The sequence below is a fragment of the Colius striatus genome, chromosome 3, assembly GCF_028858725.1.
Source record: "Colius striatus isolate bColStr4 chromosome 3, bColStr4.1.hap1, whole genome shotgun sequence".
Lineage (NCBI taxonomy): Eukaryota > Metazoa > Chordata > Aves > Coliiformes > Coliidae > Colius > Colius striatus.
In genome coordinates this window covers 74,272,625-74,293,252 of record NC_084761.1, presented here as the reverse complement: position 1 = coordinate 74,293,252, position 20,628 = coordinate 74,272,625, and the positions used below count along the sequence as shown (strand labels likewise).

General features: G+C 40.1%; 1 protein-coding gene across 10 annotated transcripts in view; it reads right to left on the bottom strand.

Moving 5' to 3' along the window:
* APBB2 (amyloid beta precursor protein binding family B member 2) overlaps nt 1–20,628 on the bottom strand; it is a 180,549-nt gene that overhangs the window by 106,260 nt on the left and 53,661 nt on the right. For 5 of the 10 annotated variants that reach the window (XM_061993310.1, XM_061993309.1, XM_061993312.1 and 2 more), the window contains exon 3: nt 5,017–5,126. In XM_061993310.1, the coding sequence (XP_061849294.1) occupies nt 5,017–5,062 (46 nt within the window). In that variant the 5' untranslated portion in view covers nt 5,063–5,126. Of the gene's footprint in view, nt 1–5,016; nt 5,127–20,628 lie in introns of those variants that run through there. The other 5 variants (XM_061993313.1, XM_061993317.1, XM_061993314.1 and 2 more) reach the window with 1 other exon arrangement.

Genomic DNA, 20,628 nt, shown 5'->3' with positions numbered 1-20,628 from the left:
ACAAGTGGAAAAGAACAAGCTACTAGAACTACTGGCCCAAATTTCAAAGAGTCTTGAGTTCTTGACATGCTAGCCAAAATCCTGTTTCTTATCTACAAACTCATAGATCTTCACAAAGTACTTTAACACTCAGGAACTGGGGTTCCTGTGAAAGGTGACAAACACACAATGCAAATCTGGTACTGTGGTGGTTCTCCAAGAACATGCAAAATGCCAAGTGGAGTCACCAGGAAACCTTCAGCTTTAGAGCACTCTAGTTTCACCATGACGAAGAAACTGACTTGTGAGGGTGCTGGAATAGGGGTACTATTTAATTCTTAAGAAATAAATCAGAAAGGACAACATGCAGAGTAATATACAGGCTTTAAGTCAGCTCCTGTTTGTGGAAACTGGCACATGTGTTTGGGCTTCACCAGGATGACTCAAGAAGCCTCAGTGGAATTGTACAAGTTTTCACAGAGCTTCCTAAGAAACGCAGAAACCTGAACAAGAGAGACTTTAATGGTGAAAGCAATATACCGATCACTGGGTGCCTCTGTACATTTCACTCCACCGATCACCTGTGTTCCTGCCTTTTCTTCTGCTAAGCAACAATTACATGCAGCTTCTCAGGAACTTAACAGAAAACTGTCTCCCCTGAGCATGACCTGAGCAGTGCTAAAGTTTGAGTCCTGTTTACAGCAAGATAACTTTCTCTGGAAAGAAAACATCAAGACACAGGGCAGGATTTTGCAGATGGTAGAAGCACTCTAGTAAAATTCTACAAGAGTTGCACAGTGGATACACCCCTCCTTGTGGGTCTAGGTACATGTTCCTGTGAGCTCTCTATTACTTAGGAAGGAGCCCCAAGCCAAGTCCAGAGAGCCACTACATGGTAGGTTTTCACACCAACTCACCTTGGGCTAATGATAGCAACATTATTACTGACATTAGCTGCAAAACTGGAAGTTTGTGGGTTTTTCGAGGAGCTTGCAATTGTTTACGACATCAACATTCTCACATTTGTTCTTTATTTCACTGCAATGATTTTCCAGCAGTTTCACTAAGCAACATCCCCCTTCTCCTCCCTTCTTTCCCACTGGAGATTGCTCAAGTGAAAAGGTCACATCTGGGCACTCCCTGGGAAGCTGAAGAGATACAGGCAGAGCCAGAATTTGAGTGTTCCCGGAGGGAAATCAAACCCCAAGTTTATAAAATCAACCCTGCTCTCGCTGCCCTCAAGTATATCAAATAATTTATAAGAGCAGTCTTAGCATGGGAGATAACCAGGAAGAACCAAGACTCAAATTTCTTCCCTCTGCTGTCCAGGGGAGTGTCTTCTCACAAGGGATATTTCCTTTCATTCTTATCCTTAACTTAGAAATACTTCATCAAAATAGTATTTCCTGAAAAAGTTTTGCTTGGAAGAAAAACAAAACAAAACATAAAACCAAACCAAAACATCCTCCATCAGAAGTTTCTGAATTAGGACTCCAGTCAACTCTAATAATTCTATTGGCAGAATTATACCAATAAATCATTCCATAAAGACCCTTGTCTGAGTTGTTTTTAAGTAAGAGATGCCTAGTAGGTAAAAAAGAAATTGAAGTCCAACTCTGTCTGACACACATCAAGAGGATGACTTAAGAGTGGGAGATGTGGTACTGTCTTTTGTGGACAGCATGGACTGGCCACAGACCTCCAGGCACAAGCAGGTCCCCTCTTCCTGGTGAATGCTGATGTGCCATCACAGGACTGCACCTCCACCCCAGCACACTCCAAAGGTCAAAGTGCCAAAAAATACCACCCACAAAATTCCTGCATTTCCTCACTTCCAATGTCTTCTGAAATGAAGGGCTTTTTTTTTAAAGCACTCTCACAAAACTGTGCATTTTATTCTTGTTTAAACCCTTCCTGAGCATTTAATGCCAGCAGAATGGCACTGAAACCAATTCATTTTTTTCCAAAAGGCTCTAATCAGATTTCAGTGTTGTGCAAAACACAACCAAACAAAATAAATGAATTGTTACTCTGTGGACCAGATAGATATGGATAACTCATTAAAAAGTTTTTTGCCAGACATACAAAACCCTTCCACTCTGCACTCAGAAAAAAAAATAGTATGAAAGAAAATTTGATGCTACCTAAAAATCATAAACGGTACCGTGTTTTCAGGAGAGCAGCTGCAGCTGATGCAGAAAAGTGGATCGTATGAGAAAATAGTAGAAAAATGTAAATAGAAAGGAAGCTGAGGAGAAATTCATGAAAGACACCTGTTTACAAAACCTAGCTTTTCAGTAGCTGGAAACAGTACATCCTTAGCCTGTATTTTTCACAAGAAAACCACTGGAAAAAAAAATCCAACCAACAAAACAGCATGAAGGAGCGTTATGTAAGGACGAGCAGAGCTAGAGAGTGCCAGGGATACACCCAAGGCTGTTTTGCTTATTGCCAGTAATCAAGGAAAATTATTATTCTTTTATCATACTTTTTTTTAAAGTCTAAATTAGTATGCACCTGTTAAATTCATAGCCTTCCAAATTCACATTTCAAACATCATGCTCTTTCTAGTGGTTGACAGGGCTAGGACAAAGGCTGGACTTGATGATCTTAAAGGTCTCTTCAATCTGAAATGATTCTATGATTCTTATATCTACAGCAATTGTATTTCAAACACATTTCCTCCTACTGGGCTCCAAGTCATCTGGTTTCTATTTAAGTTGTTGTGTATTTCCTTCCATATAAACTCTTTTGCTATTCTCCTGAGAACATACACTATTATATTCACTAAAATTATGAAATCATTTAACAAAACAGGCAATGTCATTAATGGATTAAACATCATCTCATCACCAAAGAAGCAATCCAACTGCCATACTCCACACAGACCTAATCCTCCCCTTCACAGACTTTACTTAGGTACGTACGTATTTACAGACAGAAGACAGAAGTCAGGGACTAAGGCTTAAGGCTGTATCAAGTCCTTAATGGTACAACCTTAAGACTGTAACAACTGTGAATGTGAAATACAAAAGCTGAGCCAGTGCAATTACTTATTATGCAAACGAAACAAAAGCAAAATGATTTATTTTACCATCACTTTCATTGAGATCTAATCTGCTATCAGAGATTTCATTATGAGCTGCATTTCCCAAAGATTGGGCAAATTTCAATGCCATTGTTGTTGGATGTCCAAAGCACTTATGTCAGGCACCAGGAAGTTGCACAAATCATAAAGTAACAAAACCAAAAAATAAAGCAAGTTTCCTGGCTTAGAAAGCCTGTCAGGTTAAGGAAAAGGAAAACTTAGCTAGCAAAAGCATAAAACAATCAAAGTAGCTATTTTGATATCTCTGTCCTCAAACAGAGGGAGCTCTGGTGCCAGTTGATTCGGATGCAAGTTTTGGCCCTGGTAGATGATGGGAATCCCAGCACTTCTCCAAGCAAACAATTCCACTTCACTGTCTGCAACTGCTCAACAACAGAAAAAAAAAACCATCCTAAGCTCTTCTGGTAAGTATTTAATGCCCACAATGTGTTATCTGTAAGTAGAAATGGAAAAGACTTCATAACCTACCTCTGCACTAGATCATTTTAAAGCTCCAAGCTTCAAGCCTAGGCAAGACACATGGATGTCATGACCTGAACTAGACCAAGAGGACACATTCGAGGGCTGGTGTCTAGACTTAATGGCAAGTGATTCGGTCCAATTCTGCACTCCAGCACTTGCTCACCAGAGACCTGTCAAAACTGTAACAATCATTTATTTCCTCCATCCTTGTATAGACAATATCCCAACATTAATATCCAAGGCAAATTCTTTGGAAAAGTTTTATCTAACTTTTCTCTAATGCATTATTTTAGCACACATTTTTGTGGTATCTGGGACTTGTCTGCAGTAGAGAGTAAACGTGCTTTATTGCTTCCCAGGATTTAGCTTTGGAGTTAGGTAAAAACCCACAAAGTCAAGTTCTGAATACAGGACCTCACCATTCAGTTCCTCATGCTGATGGCAAAGCCTCCACAGGAAGTCCCTGTCTTGCCACAGCTGCAAGCTCTCACTGTATTTTACTGCAGTGCATCAGCCAACACAAGTTGGAGCTGGATGCCTGAAGTGATGGAGGCTTTTAAAGAAATCTTTAAAGAAACACAAAGAACAGAACAGAAGTGAGAGCTTCTTAAGCTGGCTTCAATGCCAAGAAAAGCCACATGGGATGATGTTCTTCTGCTACAGCAGAAAGAAGAGTGAACACAAAAGATAACCTACCACAGCTTCACCTCAGCAGCCTGAGGTGCACAAGTGCAGGATGATCAGCAGCACCCTTCTGGAGTCAGAGCACTACTGCTCCACGTGGATCTCCAGGGCTCAGCTCAGCTCATTTCACACAGCCTGCATTGTGGCACCACTGCCGTGTGGTGGTTGCCAGCTGCACTAGCATGAGACACTTGCATACTCACTGGAAGGTGTGCATGACAAATTTTAGGAGCTGCCTTAGCACTTTTACAGAAGACAATCTTCATCAGGAGACAGTGTGATATAATCCAACAGGATAAAACTGAGAGGAAGAAATAACATGAACAATACTAAACCCAAGCATATAAAACATCTGAACTGGAGATGTTAGTTGCAGCTGTAAGCAATTAAAGCTATAGTGCAGAGTGACACTTAGAATAAGCTTAAGTAGTTTGTTAATTTGAAAGTATCTAGTACTAAAAACTTGGGATGAGAGTGAGGAGGAAGAGCAGCTAACCTTTTGAACCCTATAATAAATGAAGTTGGAGACCTTGAACACAGAACACAGCACATTGCAGCAGACTTGGTTGACTCACACCACAAGCTACTTTTCAAAGTTCTAGAGAATACTTTTGCAGTTTAAACATAAATCAATATACTTACCATTTGGGTAAACTCACAGGAGATCTGGCATCGATTAGAACGTGTCAGTATCCTTTATAAATACTATTTCAAAACATACAAACTTAGCAGCCTTCAAAAGTAATGAAGTGACAAATAAATTAGAGCAATTGCATACATACATGAGCTGCTTGGCCGATAGTGAGCCCCCGGGTACCGCCTGCCCATAGTGCCAGTCAGCACATTACCGCACGCTGTCAGTTGCTCTCAGAGTGCAGGTCCAAACGCTGAACTGAAGGAGAAGAAAAAAAGTGAAGATTTAGTACAACAGTTGTATCTTTTTCATTAAAATGCTAATGACCCCTACAAATTTCAGGATAACTACAGCTATAAATTATTCATAGCCATGTTGTCAGAGGAGATGAACTGTTGTGCTATACACACAGCACAAATTTATTATTAGTGGTTGGCTTCTATTAATAAGCTCACATAAATTTTAAGGCACAAAGAAGTCTCAGGTCATACAGGAGCTTCTTTAGGCACGTGACTCAGAACAACAAATATTGCAAGAAAGAGCTTGCTTTTGGCTTTAAATACAGTTATAGCCAGCAGATGAGATTTAGTAACAATGTTGCCTTACATTTTGTGAAGCAATCATAAAGGAACAAGTTTATAAACAGTTCGCTACACAAACAAAACTTATCTATGCTATGTAACAGTGATCCTTGTGAGTCTGTCCCTAAAAACCAAAGTGTCTTTACAGGAATGCAGGATATTTACTAGTGTGTCAGTTTTCTTGAAGCAGCAAAAATCCTAGCAAACAAGTAATGTATTGCACATCTTAAGGTCAGTTTGGGATAACAAACCACAAGATCTTAATTGAAATGCTACTGTCAAACAACTTCCATAAAAAACTTCTTGTCTAAAGAGAAGTCTCACTGTTCCTTTCTTTGGTCTAAGACTTTGTACTAAAATACAGCTTTTAGTCAATTTGCAGCTTCACCTTTCTAGCAGTCTACCTGAAGAGCTTTCATTTTGCAAACACACATCTTCCAATATGCACTGGATATTGACCATGCAATTTATAAAGATACATTTCCTTTTATTTCGCGTCCTTGCTGGAAAGGCCAAAAAGGCAACAAATTCTGGGGAGTGTTTTTCCTAACTCATTAAGGATTTTTCCTGCTTCAGGCTGAAGCTACAAGCACAAACTTGTTCTATCCAGGAAACAGAGAAAAAGATCAGAACATAGATGAAATAGCAGTGCACCAAAACTGAGGTGTTTCCACAAATTTTCAGATATATCAGTTCCTTGATTGAGCAGAACACCAGCTTATTCCTGAATTAGATAAGTCTTTTTTGCCTGCCGTCATCCATGTAGTTCTCTGGTGACCTAGTCTGGGATGCAACACACAAATTAGGCTCCCGAATTGGCTCATGATGGTTACATTAGTACTGGTAGCTAGTAAGAGCATGTGGAAAGAATGTGACCATGGCAGCCTATGCTTAACATTACTTAAAATGAAATTGCATGACATTGCCATAGCCTCTGCAGACTACTTCTGAAATACAGATACCTACAGAACTATGTATCTGACAGTGCAAAGAAAACCAGATTAAGTTGTCCCTTTATTTCCCAAATCAGTGGTGACAAAGTGTGTCTTGTTCAACTCTCCTCAATGAAGAAAGTTCTGTGACTCAATGAGACAACAAAAAGGAGAATTCTGGTTGTTCAGATGAAAAGTGAGTTATAAACAGTAAAATTAAGACTCAATCAAAAAACTATGTTTTGCAGGGCAATATGGGACAACTCCTTGCCATGGGCCAAATAGACCTTTTCAAACATTTGTGGTGGCCTACTAATTCCACACATTATAATGTTGTGCAAGGAAAAAAGTTGCAGATGGTTGTCTCTCCTTTCCTCCTCCAGAGGATTTTTTAAAAAATACATATTTATTAGTAGAAAAAAATTAGGTGTCTCCTCACCCCAAATCCATTGACATTTTTACTCTGCTCAAACACCTATGCATCAAGTTCATCATTCATGGCAGAATACACCAGAACAGTCCATAGCCGTGCAAGGATTAAAAAAAAATAATTTACTGAGGGGAAAACAAACATTGCAACTGGATGACAGTATTTACAATTCTTTCCCTACCTTGTGAAAGAATTTGATCAGTATATATGGAGCTGCAAGGTAACTCATTTTTCATAAATGCATTCCTGTCTTTCTGGAAGGTGTACAATTTTCTAAAGCAATAACACTCACTAAATTATATGAAAATATCTACACTTGGGACATGCTGTTTCTTCCCTACCTAGCAGCACTGCATTAGGAGGGGGCCTTACCATACCACAATAAAAAACCTTAGTTAAATAGATTTAAAAATAATGGAAAACACAATTAAATATGAATTAAAAATCAAAAAGCCCACAATTATTGTCTCCAGCAGTTGAATTAAACTATAGTACAGTTTTTCTAAAGAATTGTGCCTACCATGTGAATAAACTACTCTTTGAAGAGGCCAGGTGAGGACCCAAAGGTAGAATCATTTTGAATATCACATTTGAACCCCCCAAAAATCTCAGTGAAAAAGACAACATAAAGATATAGAATCACAGAATCATAGAATGGTAGGGGTTGGAAGGGACCTTTAGAGATCATCTAGTCCAACCCCCCTGCAGAAGCAGGTTCACCTAGACCAGGTTTCATAGGAACATGTCCAGGTGGGTCTTGAAGACCTCCAAGGAAGGAGACTACACAACCCCTCTGGGCAGCCTGTGCCACTGCTCCGTCACCCTCACAGTGAAATAGTTTTTTCTTATGTTTAAGTGGAACTTTTTGTGTTCCAGCTTCATCCCATTACCCCTTGAGCTGTTGCTAGCTACCATAGAAAACGAGATGTTCCAACCTCCTGACACCCACCATTTAGATATTTATAAATGTTAATAAGTTCTCCTCTCAGTCTCCCTCCAGACTAAACAGCCCCAGTTCCTGCAGCCTTTCCTCGTATGAAAGATGTTCCAGTCCTCTGATCATCTTGGTGGCCCTGTGCTGGACTCTTTCCAGAAGTTCTGTGTCCCTCTTCAGCTGAGGAGCCCAGAACTGGACACAGGACTCCAGATGAGGCCTCACCAGGGCAGAGTAGAGGGGGAGAAGAACCTCCCTCAACCTGCTGGCCACACTCTTCTTGATGCATCGCAGAATGCCATTGGCCTTCTTGGCCACAAGGGCACATTGCTGGCTCATGGTTACTTTATTGTCAACCAGAACTCCCAGGTCTCTCTCTGCAGAGCTGCTCTTCAGCAGTTTGACCCCCAGCCTGTACTGGTGCATGGGGTTGTTCCTTCCCAGATGCAGGACTCTGCACTTGTCCTTGTTGAACCTCATGAGGTTCCTCTCTGCCCAACTCTCAAGCTGGTTGAGATCCCACTGAATGGCAGCACAGCCTTCTGGGGAATCAACCAGTCCTCCCAGTTTGATGTCATCAGCCAACTTGCTGAGGGTACATTCTGTCCCCTCAACCAGGTCGTTGATGAAGATGTTGAACAAGACTGGCCCCAGAACCGATCCCTGTGGAACCCCACTGGCCACAGGCCTCCAACTCAATTCTGTGCCATTGATCACCACCCTCTGGGCTCTGTCATTCAGCCAGCTCTCGATCCACCTCACTGTCCACTCATCCAAGCCACACTGCCTGAGCTTTCTGATGAGGATATTATGGGAGACAGTGTCAAAAGCTGTCTAATTATATCAAAGGTTATATCAATTACTGTATAAAATGAGAATTACAAAGATTTATAATGTGGATTAAAGCCAATTATCAAAAGTCAAATTAGAAGCAAGTGCCACACAGTAAGTGAAGCTAAACTGACCACCAAAACAACTGTGATATTGGATTGTGTGTACCAGCAGGTACATAACCAGGTCAACATAAACAAAGATGCTGCTTGGGTTTGGGTTTTTTTCTTCTTTTACTTTTTTTTTTCCTCCCAAAAAACATAGACTCACAGAATGGCTGGGGTTGGAAGGGACCTCTAGAGATCATCTAGTCCAACTACCTGCTAAAGCAGGTTCACCGCAATGCAGGAACACATCCAGGCAGGTTTTTAAAGTCTCCAGAGAAGGAGACTCCATACCCTCCCTGGGCAGCCTGTGCCAGTGCTCCATCACGCTTACATATAAGTTTAAGTGGAACGTTTTGTGTTCCAGCTTCTTTCCATTACCCTTTATCCTGTCACTGGAGACAACAGAAAAAAAGTGAGGCCTCATTTTCTCAACATCGACCCTTTAAATATTTGCAAGTGTTAATGAAATCTTATTGCAACCAGAGAAGCCTAAATAACATGCCTTTTAAAGACACTCATTCACCCAGGTGAATCTCAGAGGGACTCCTCAGTAATAGGAAGCTCAGAGAACTCCCACAGAAATATGTAAGTGACCTTGTTGGTATTCAAATGCTGTAGCCAAAGCATTTGAAAACTAGCACTTATTTTCCACATACATCTATGGGAACAGTAAGCAAAATGGAAAGAGACGTCAAATATTCTTTTCAAAAGATCCAAGTACAATATATGTAAAGATTTGAACTTTGTTTTTAAGTCGACACACTAAGATATCCACAGCTACACGTAGATCTGAGTTAAACCTAAATGTACCTAATATGTCAGATCAGGTAGTCTTAGTACTAGATTGTAACCTGCTCACTCACCTTTGTTTAGTAACAGCTTTCTGAGTTTTTTTATTATTATTCTACTGCAAAGTTGCTTTAGAAGTGTTTTATAGTTTAATTTAACTATAGAGATGGAAAAATAAAACTCTATATGCACAAACATACATATAATCTTATGGGTTTTTTCTTCAATAAATGTTTTTATTTGGCTCTGAAGATTTTTTTTTGGTCCGTTTTTGATGATCTTCCCTGACTTGTTTCAAATGGCCAGCCTTACAACCAACCATGGAAACAAAACCTGAGTACTATCACTGCATACCTGCCACCAAGGGGAGCACCTGAAAGCACTATACACTTCACCTTATAACATCTCTTTCCTAGGTGTTATGGTGACAGAGCCTCCAGCTACTCATCATCATACATAATAAGGGCATAAATCATGTTGCAGAAAGGCCTGCCATGACTTTCAGCTGAGGCTGTCATCTTGCTAAGCCAGTTTCTTTACAGAGCTGCTTTTTAACATTTCTTAGTTTTTATAAATGCTACGTAAAAGTTTCATTTTACTTCTGTTACTTGTATCTTTTGACACTACCAAATTAAAACTAAACTCTGGTGCCTTTGTTTTTAAAGAGAGAGTCAAATCAAGAGTTATGTCTATAGGACAGGCACATACAGTCATGTTTGAAGTATTTTGATTTTTGTTTGAGGACAAAAGATTCACAGTACCACCTCCATACCTTTAATGGACATTAAACCATTTTTGGGTTTCACTCAAATTTATTTGTTAAGGCATGCTGCTGCTGAGGTTATTAAATATCCATCTGACTCCTTGACCTTCCCTGGTTCTCTATAAGCAATGTTTGCTAACATATGTAGGTACATTTATACTGGCTGCTATAATCTCATACCATAGGTTGCCAGCAGACCTACACTCACACACCCAAGAAAAAGGATACAAAAGAGAAGAGATGGCTGCAAATTACCTACAGAAGTCATCCAAGTGTGAACACCTACATCATTCAATACTCATAAGGAACAGCTACACACATAGGTTATTGCATTAAGTTTTTCAAGGAACACCTACTCAAGAAATTACATTCCAGTACTCTCTGGGGTATTATTCTGACCAAAAAAACCCCACACAGTCCCACTTTTGAAGTCTTCCTTTGAATACCAGGAAATAGTCCTGCTAGGGATGAGTGAGAGGAATGTTTTGCATTGTTTTAAAAGCACACAGGGGCCACAGGTTCTACACAAAAGCAAAGGGTTCAGAGAGGGAAAGAGGCTGATTTAAAAAAAATATACAATTAAAAAATAAAAGCTTGTAAGGTTGGTGGATGGGTCACTTTGAGATAAGAAAGAGTATTTGTATACACATATTTCATAAACATATGAAGGGTTTTACACATATAATGCAAATATGCTGTCCCTAGTCAACTGCTTCTCACTTTGCCTGCATTCAAAGCAGTCACTCAGAGTATCAGAGCAGAACCTGTAGGACAACATGAGCAAAACAAAATCTAAAGAAGCAAGCAAAGCACAAAGCCAGGCCATTAAGAAGTTGTGTTGCCAATTTCTGGAGGCACATACAGAGACAGAACATTCATTTTTGCTGCTGGGAAAAGCTATCAGATGTGGATCTCTCAAGCCAAACTAGCTCTTGGAGAAAGTGTAATGTTGTCTACTAGCCAAATATCTTCTATCATTGCGTCTGTGGCCTTTTTTTAGGTCATTAATGATTCATATCCATTATTTTTTACCTAATAACTACCACTTTCTAAAAAAACCAAACCAAACCAAACCATATTTTGCCGTTTTGAAGATGTTTCTTAAGGAGTCGTTTGTTACCCAAGGCAGCCATCTGCCTTTCCAGCTTTGCTCACACCCAGCAGGTTCCGCTTTCCTACCGCCTGTGGCTGCAGAGAGGCAGGATGCTGCCCTGCTTACCAAAGGACTTGCTCCCCGTCATCCCCATTCTCTGGCACAGGATAAAAGCCTTCCGGGAACAGAAGGCAAAATCACAGCTCCACAGCCAAGGGGATGTCCTGCCTGTATTCCAGCCTCATAGGTTTACCACCCTTGGACCTGTCTGGGATGCAATGTAATCGAGACACCAGACATGTTCAGAGACCTGGAAAGTCTTGTCCTGCTCAAAAAACCTGGTGACTCCACAATTTTCCTTCCAATAAATTCACTCTAATCAAATTTATGTTTCTTGTAATCATTCCTGCTTGCAGTGCTCTGTCCGGTATATTTCTTGGCTGTCTTTGTTCTTCTAACTTCCCCCAAACAAGCTCCCATTTGAATGCTTTCCCTCTTCTCCATTATTAATTAGTCCTTCATGAGGTCTTTTTCCTTATGGTCATCTTTTCCAGCTATTGTGTGTCACGTGCCTGCTTAGTAGAACTTCCCATACACTATGTGGGGGGATATCATCGGTATCAGTCACTTGGACAAAATTCCTAGTGTCTCTAATTTATATTTGAGGCTTTGTCAGAATTCCTAATTAATCAGAAATGTAGTTTTCTGAAATTCAGTGTTTCAGTACTTCTACAGCCAGATCATGTACAGCAAGCTGAATCCAAGTCATTCAGAGTCCCCTGACCCTCACTCCCTGCACAGACAATACACACTGAGTAAAATACACTTCCTTTTCATATTTATTTATTTTACATAAGTTATCTTAACCCACATTTTGTTTGGCCATATAGTAAAAGGAAGCAAGAGGACATTTTACATACAAATATATATATATACACATATACACACTCCATATATATTCTAACACAAAGGAAAACACTGCCTACAATATTGCCAGTTTGTTACAAATCAAAATAACTTCATTCACTTCAGTGAATGTTCAGGCAACTACCTGAACTTGTATCAGCTAATCATCTCAACTTGACCTGCTCTTTGCAGGGGATTTGTTAAATTAGAAGTTGTGTATGGGGAGAAAAAAAAAAAAAGATTTTTTGATCAGACCACTACTGCCCTGCTTCAAGGCTCTGGGGATGCAGCAAGGTTGGGCTGTGTGCCAAGCTGTGGAGCACTGCTTGAGTGCAAAGACACTACACAACTGTACATCTTCCCATAAAGCCTAAAACAAGAGGGTGGTATTTAGGCTTGCAGTGATGCACTCTGAATCTCATTTACACCCAGATCAGTGAAAAGTATTTTTCACTGCTCTCACTTTTATCCCTCCTGAGCCTTTTAGGAATGAACACAATGTTGCTGCTGTACTTCTAAGAATGGATGCAAAACTTGGAAATGGAGATAAAACAGAATCATAAGCTTCAGAAAAATGTAATGTCTTTATTTGACAGCATTCAGTTAACTAATAGAATGAGCTACAGCTTCTCTCTCCAAACAGATATATCTGCTAAATCAAAAATGTTCTGTCTGAACAGTAAAATGATAAAATCAAAACCAACACCTTTCTCAACTTACTAGTATCCTCCACTACATACTATATATTTTATTATTCAAGACAAAAATTCCCAGTTTATCCGTCTTGTCTGCTTGCATCTAAGTGACCTAAGCCACTGTCCCTGTGTTTTACCCTTCCAGGGAACCAGTGAGTACAGGGGAACCCATCTACTGTCAGAAGACCAGAATTTCAAACCAAGGCTGTTTCTGAATCCCATGATTACTAGGAAAGCCTTCAAGATCCACCACCAGCAGATATCTTCAGTGACTTTCCTTATCACTGTTTCAATCAGCCTCCAATCTTTCTATCTTAAAATACCAGAAGGAAAAAAAAAAAAAAATCACAAAATTCTGTTTTTTTCTTCTTACACATCCTTCCTGCCGTTGGAGTTTCCTATTTTATTTTTTTATCCCCAGTCTGCAACACAACAGTCACAGCATTAGCTTTTGCTGCTCCTTGGGGATCTGGTAGTAGCAGATGCAGTAACAAATGTAGTGTGGGCTCTATTTAGAAACTTCAAAGTAAAGATTCTTCTAAAAGTTTATTCTATCATTCTTATAAAGATAAATACATATATACATTTATTAGATAAATATGTTTATGCATAAATACATAATTTTTTAATATCTTGGGGGGGGGGGGGCGGGTTTAACTGCTTCCTGACCATTGGACAACCAGCTACAATACAATTCACACCAGAGAACTGATGCTGAAGCAAACTGCTCCTTTAACAAATCGTAGGCATTGAAATGGATCTCTAAAGATCATCTAGCCCAACCTCCCTACTAAAGCAGGTCCACCTAGATCAGGTGACACAGGAATGCATCCAGGTAGGTTTTGAAAATCTCTAGAGAAGGAGACTCCACACTCTCCCTGGGCAGCCTGTGCCAGGGCTCCCTCACCCTCATAGTAAAGAAGATTTTCCTTAAGTGGAACTTTTTGTGTTTCAGCTTTTGTCCATTACCCCTTGTCCTATTACCGGACACTACAGAAAAAAAGTGTTGCCCCATCTTCCTTACATACACGTTTTAAATCTTGTAAGTACTAATGAGGTTCCACCTCAGTCTCTTCTCTGGGCTGAACAGTCCCAGATCCTGCAGTCTTTTCTCTTAAGAAAGATGCTGTAGTCCCCTGATCATCTTGGTGGCCATGCGCTAGGCTCTCTCCAGAAGTTCTCTGTCCCTCTTGAGCTGGGGAGCCCAGAACTGGACACAGGACTCCAGATGAGGCCTCACCGGGACAGAGCAGAGGGGGAGAACCACCTCCCTCGACCTGCTGGCCACGCTCTTCTTGATGCATCCCAGGATGTCATCGGCCTTCTTGGCCACAAGGGCACACTGCTTTTGACATAGTTTATTGTCAACCAGGACTCCCAGGTCTCTCTCTGCAGAGCTGCTCTTCAGCAGGTCAATCCCCGGCCTGTACTGGTGCATGGGGTTGTTCCTCCCCAGTTGCAGGACTCTGCACTTGTCCTTGTTGAACCTCATGAGGTTCCTCTCTGCCCACCTCCCAAGCCGGTTGAGATCCTGCTGAATGGCAGCACAGCCTTCTGGGGAATCAGCCAGTCCTCCAGTTAGGTGTTATCAGTGAACTTGCTGAGGGTACACTCTGTCCCCTCACCCAGGTGGTTGATGAAGATGTTGAGCAAGACTGGCCCCAGAACTGACCCCTGTTGAATCCCTCTGGTCACAGGTGTCCAAATTGACTCTGCTCCATTTATCACCACACTCTGGGCTCTGTTTACCTGTGGCAACAGAAGACACTAACAAAGGCTTCCTCCAAGTTTGATTTTGATCTCAGACACAGTATACAAACTTCAGCAGCCCAGACAAGCCCAAGTGTCTTGAAATATTTTTCAGAGACTGTAAAATTAAGGAACAACTATTTACCAAATCTGCTGTACATGAGCTTTGCTGCACTAAGGGAAGTACAAAATGTTTACCTCAGAGAAGTTAACAAAAGGGTACACAAAGAAAGGTCCAAGTAAATGGTTCAGTGGAAGCAAATTTTTAATTTCTTTTGAAACAGTAAGAGAAAGGAAAAGACAAGTTAACCAAAAAAGGAAATTTCAATTAATATTATCATGAATGATCTTGTCACAAAAGGTGTTAGCAAAATCTGCTGATGAAACATAATTTGTACACTCTGCTGCAAGAAGAAAGATGAAATCACCAAAAGGAAAACTGGACGCTGAGAAGCATCATAATGAAACATAATAAAGTAACAGAGCACAAGGTCATCCATTCAGAGAATGACTACAAAATTCTGCTGTCAATATTGGGCTGTGATGCAAATGTTTGGACATGATGGAAGAAAGAGACTGAGTTTCCAGGGTGATGCATACAAATATATTCTATGGTTATAGCCTTTCATGCAGAAGTAGGAAGATGATGACACCATCATGCAATGTAATGCTCAGACCTCATCTGAAATTGCCCAGTGGCATCTTAACCCTCACACACCAGGGATTAATGGAAAATACAGGAAACTGGAAGATAATCAAGGTACCAGGTTTCTGTCTTGTACAAGGATATTAATGTTTTGGCTTACAGCAAAACAAAGACTGAGAGAAGCAATAAAAACTTTCAAGTGTAACGTTGGCACAAGAAATGAGTGCATGTAAAACAGCCATTGCTAAATTTAAGCTGGAAATTGAAACATGTCTAACATCAGAGAAAGATGGTCCAAGAATAGCCTTCCAAAAAGGTATAAAATAATCTAATGGAATCATTTTAAAAGTTATTAATTGTGTAATATGATGGAAATAAGCATCTGAATGAGAGTCTTTCCTCTGATGTGATTTTTTTTTTGGTAAATTAAAAAAAAAACAAAACAAAATTTTTTTCTGTGGAATTCACTGGGAAGTTAACAAGAACTTAAACAACCATGCTGGACAAAAAAAAATGTAGCAGAGTTATAGAAGTGCATGGCTAGCGAAGAACAAGAATATTCAGAGTACAAAGGTGTTTTAACAAAAAACACAAAAAACCAAAACCCCAAATCCCCCAAAACTAGATCAACAAATCTCCCCTCAAAACCTACACACAAACAAAACAAACAAACAAACTCAAGAACAAAACCCCACAATCCCCACTCAAACACCTGAGATTCAAGGTATCAAGTTTCAAAGGATAAGATGGCTTTCATCTAAGAGGATTTGGAAGAAGCTCTGTGAACAGATTTTTCACTCAGCCTTCTGCACAATTTCTTGGCCTTCTTATTTCTCTGAAACAGTCAAGACCAGGAATGATAGAAAGCAGATGAACTGCTTTGAGGTATGGTTCCCTGTTTCAATTTCTACTATTTTTTTCCCCCCTTAGAATCCGCCTTTTCTACATACAGTTAGCAAGCATGTGTCTAAATGTCTCCATTTGCCACAAACTGAAGAACAGCTACTGGTCTAGCAACGTAGGCAGTACATTTCTTTTGCTACTGAAGGAAGGACTAGGGTCTTATTTGTAGAAAGCAGGCAGCTGATTTCTATTTTTAACAACACTTCAGCCCTCTGGGTTGTGTTTTATTTTTTTTGGTTTTTTTTTTTTTTTTGTTTAACCCACAAGAATACAAAGGAAAAATAAAGTCAGAAGCAACTCATGTGGACAACAATGTTGAGGTATACAACTAAACTACACAAAAGAAACCTCTCACCTTTGTTTCCAGTATTGGCAGGTTTTATGGCAGAGTCATTCAATACAGTGAACTCGTTTAAAATCTCTACTGACTAAACAGTTGTTCATTGGCTGTAAGAAACACTTCAGCATTTTAGAAAACAGAAAAAATATTGGAAAGAGTGCTTTCTGCAGCATCATAGAAAAAAATATTACTTTAGGGTCAGTTAACAAAATAAGGAGATAAAAATCCTAGGATTTTTTTATGTCTTTCTAGAAGGAAGCTACACAAACTATTTCTACAGCCCTATAATGAAAAATCGTGATTAATGTACCAGTGTCACACTGAAATATCTCTGAAAAAAACTTAAAAAATTACACTGAAAATAATATTAGGAGATTTTGTCAAAGTACCTGTATAGCCTCACCTTCCCTAAAAAGTAATGTCTACAAGAGACAGTCAAATCATATAAGGTAGGATTTGTAGTTTTATTTTAAAAGAGTATTTGAAACCCATGCCTAGCATACTGAGATAAAACACCGGTCAAACTTTCTGGATGTTAAATGAGGCACAGACATGACCTACCTTGCATCTGAATCCAGCTCTAGACTAATATCAGTCACCAAAATCACTTGCACAAACAACAGAAAAGTAGTTGTGAGACAGTAGTTGTGAGACATTGGGGCTCCTTGATTCTTTGCTCAAAGGTAATGATGACATGTATTTAGATTAATATAAGCATGTTCCCGGGTACCTCCTTCTGTCTCCATTCACAACCCATATTTTACTGACAACTGCTGCAATACTACATAAACTGTTCCTAAGCTGACCTATCACATGCCACTTTTTTCTGTGATAATGCAGTGGAAAGTATTCTCTGTAGAAGGGGAAAAAAAAAAAAAAAAAGAAGAGACATAAGTCAAAATATAGTTTATTATCTGCAGTTATCACATAAGAGTTTCACTTTTCTCAACAGAAAAACTTCTTAGGAAAAAGCATTGTTTTGAATAACTAAAACAACTGTCAGAATAGAGTTTCACGTTGTCACCAATGATTCATAATCCTGAGCCATGAATAATCATGTCAAATACTACAACAGCCTATTAAAAAAGCAATTTTATTTAACATTTCCTAAGGTATTGGTAATTTCTACCTCATGGTACCATTTTCCTTCTTTTTGACAAACGAGTCGAGTCTGGGGAGAATAAACTACTAGCTCAAGACAAACAACCAACTAAGATTCAATTATTTCTTTTTGTAGCTCTCCTCTTGAGAACACCCTCCCTCAAGGCAAGAGCTGTGTCCTTGCTTTCCAAGGACAATTGCTATCAATACAGTAAGAGATTTCTTTTTGAAAGTATGACATATTAAGGTAGTAAAAAAGACCGAACCATGTCCTACACTACCCAATACATCATCTTCTGATGTTACAAGTGGCAAAAGGTGATGATTAGGGATGACAACATTGAGAGCAAAAGTACAGGCTATCACATTCACCTGCTGCAATTTGAGAATTTCCCCCAGGGCTTCCTTCACAATCCGTTACTATTATTAACCAAATCAGGCACCAGAGAATTAGCCTGGTTTTGTGAATAACATCTTCCACAAACAAGCAGCTATTCTCTCCAGTCCTTTGTTGTCACAGACAGGGCTTGCAGCATGCTACTGGGGGGCTACCATGGAGGTTCTGCAACCATATTTGCCAAGTAACAAGTACTATAGATAATCTCATATGATTTGAGCACTAAAACAGGCTGAACTGACGTCAATTAGAATGGGACTTCATAGAATCACAGAATCTTAAGGGCTGGAAAGATCATCTAGTCCAATCCCCCTGCCTCAGCAGGCCACCTAGAGTAGGTCTCCTTCAGGCTCCTTACAAAGCATCACAGAATATGAGTCTTTTGGGACACATCTGGACCTGAAGCGTAGGCTCGATCAACCTGATTGCTTTGTAGCCAATAGTTTTAAATGACTCTTATAAAGAAATTGTTGAAGTAAAGAGGTGCCACTAATACAAGTATTTCCTGAGGTGAAAGCCATCACGGATTTTCTATTAGCCTATGAAATAATCTGTTAAAACTAGTTCAGCTCCTTACAGAAAAGCACACATGCTACAGAAATTACTGTCTCAGCAGAAACACTGCAACAGCCACGGAAACTGAACTCTCTTGTTATTAGCTGAAGAGATCCCAGTGGCGGATGGGCAAAGATGCTGATATGGCCTTAAGGACAACCTGAGCTGTGTCCATAGTTTGTTCTTGGCATGGACTTCCACCTTTAAAATATATTCTATAGACACGTTAAACAAACGTGTTAGTCCAGTAAAATCTGGAAAGCATCTGCGATCTCAAAGACAACATGCTGAGCACCAGCTCCACTACAAGGATAACATTCAAGCCTTGTCTGCAAAAGCAGTGACAGCTGCTCACAACTAAATGAACCCACACCAATTCCATTACCTCCAAAGCCCACAGCTATCACAAAATGAGTAACCCTTCCTTTTCATTTGAAAAGTTAGGATCTGGCAAGCTGTATCCTCCATGAGCAGCTTAGGTGAGGAGTTTCAGCAATAACTGAAGCACTACTGCCCTCAGCTTGGCATCAAAGAAGTCTGCCATGAGAATGCTGATTAAAGATTAGCAGGAATGGTCTCACAAAGCTGCCTGCAAGACACCTAAGCTAATGTCAGGCCAGTGGCTGCACAGTGCCCTGACAGAGTGCTTCTTAACAGTAAACCAAGGGCCAGCCATGTATCACACAGCAAGCAATTCACCTAAAGATGCTCTGATGGACAGGCCTTTAGGAAAGTGGAAAGGGCTGCAAAGAGGAGCAAGATGAATTAGGGTGATGAGTCCTATTAAAGTGAATGTCCTCAACCCAACAGCTTTTTCCCCAGGAGTAAGACTGGAATTTTACTTACGGGAAATTATTAGGCTCCCTTAGTGATACATAAAATGACTCAGGAAGAGGACTTACAAGCTCTTCTAGTGAAAAGGAGAAGATCAAGGGAAAACACATTTAAAAAGAAGAGAGATGAGAATGACCTAGTATACAACAAAAAAACAATAATTTGCATGGCAACTCTGTTTTAGAAGGACACTGCTCAGATCCCATGTGAGAACTGAGGTTCTGTCAGGTAGGTATAGACACTAAAGAAAACCAACTTGGAAAGAAAAGTTGCATTTTTAGCCCAGCCCACTGTGTATTACAGACTACTAAGTCTGCTTGATTAACATGCACAAAAGAGCATGAAGACCAAGACTAACCCTGAACCCTTATATAAACCCTTAGGAGCCATCTTACTGCACTGGCTAAAACTATTGTGTGCCACACAACTGATATCAACGCAAAATTAGCCCTGGCTAGAGTCTCATCGTTCTCTTTGTGTAAAGATTGCTTTAATGAGAAATAGTTTGTCTCATTGGAGCATAGCTCAGGGGGAAAGGGGAGGAGAATGGGGGCTATAGTGTGGACAAACCATAAAACCTCTGAAATTCATCAGGATGAGAAGTCTCATATAAATAAAGAATTCTCTGGGAAAAGTTCAGTTAAGACAGTACAAAATAGCATCCCTTGTAAGGACCACATCAGCAAAAGCCCAGAAGAGTGCTGTGACATTTCAGGAAAACAGAACAACAATGCTGATGGAAAAACTTTCTGCCTCTGGCAGCAAATGGTGCAGTTTCTCTGCAGGACTCTGCCAGCACAATTGCTTATTTGGCATTGTCAAACCTACAGACAGACACGTATAGCCCAAATCTTTCAGCAAACAGTACTTTCTTTGTGGGCTGGTAATGCCAGACCTCTCACATTTCTTATTTCTGAAGATGAGAAGCCCTGTGGCTTGTCAGGTACTGGCTTGCCAGCCTGTAACATCCCATGAGATAGAAGGAAAAACACACAGCAGCAGAGGCTGCTGAGGAATGTGCCACCAGATAAGCCCTCCACATTGATTCCTCAGCTGGTGCAATGTAGCACCTGCTGCTCCAGGCTGCTCTCCGTCTCCAAGACCCACATAAAACCATTTGGATACATCACAGGAGACTACACTTCTGCTGCTCAGAACACTGAAATCCAACTCA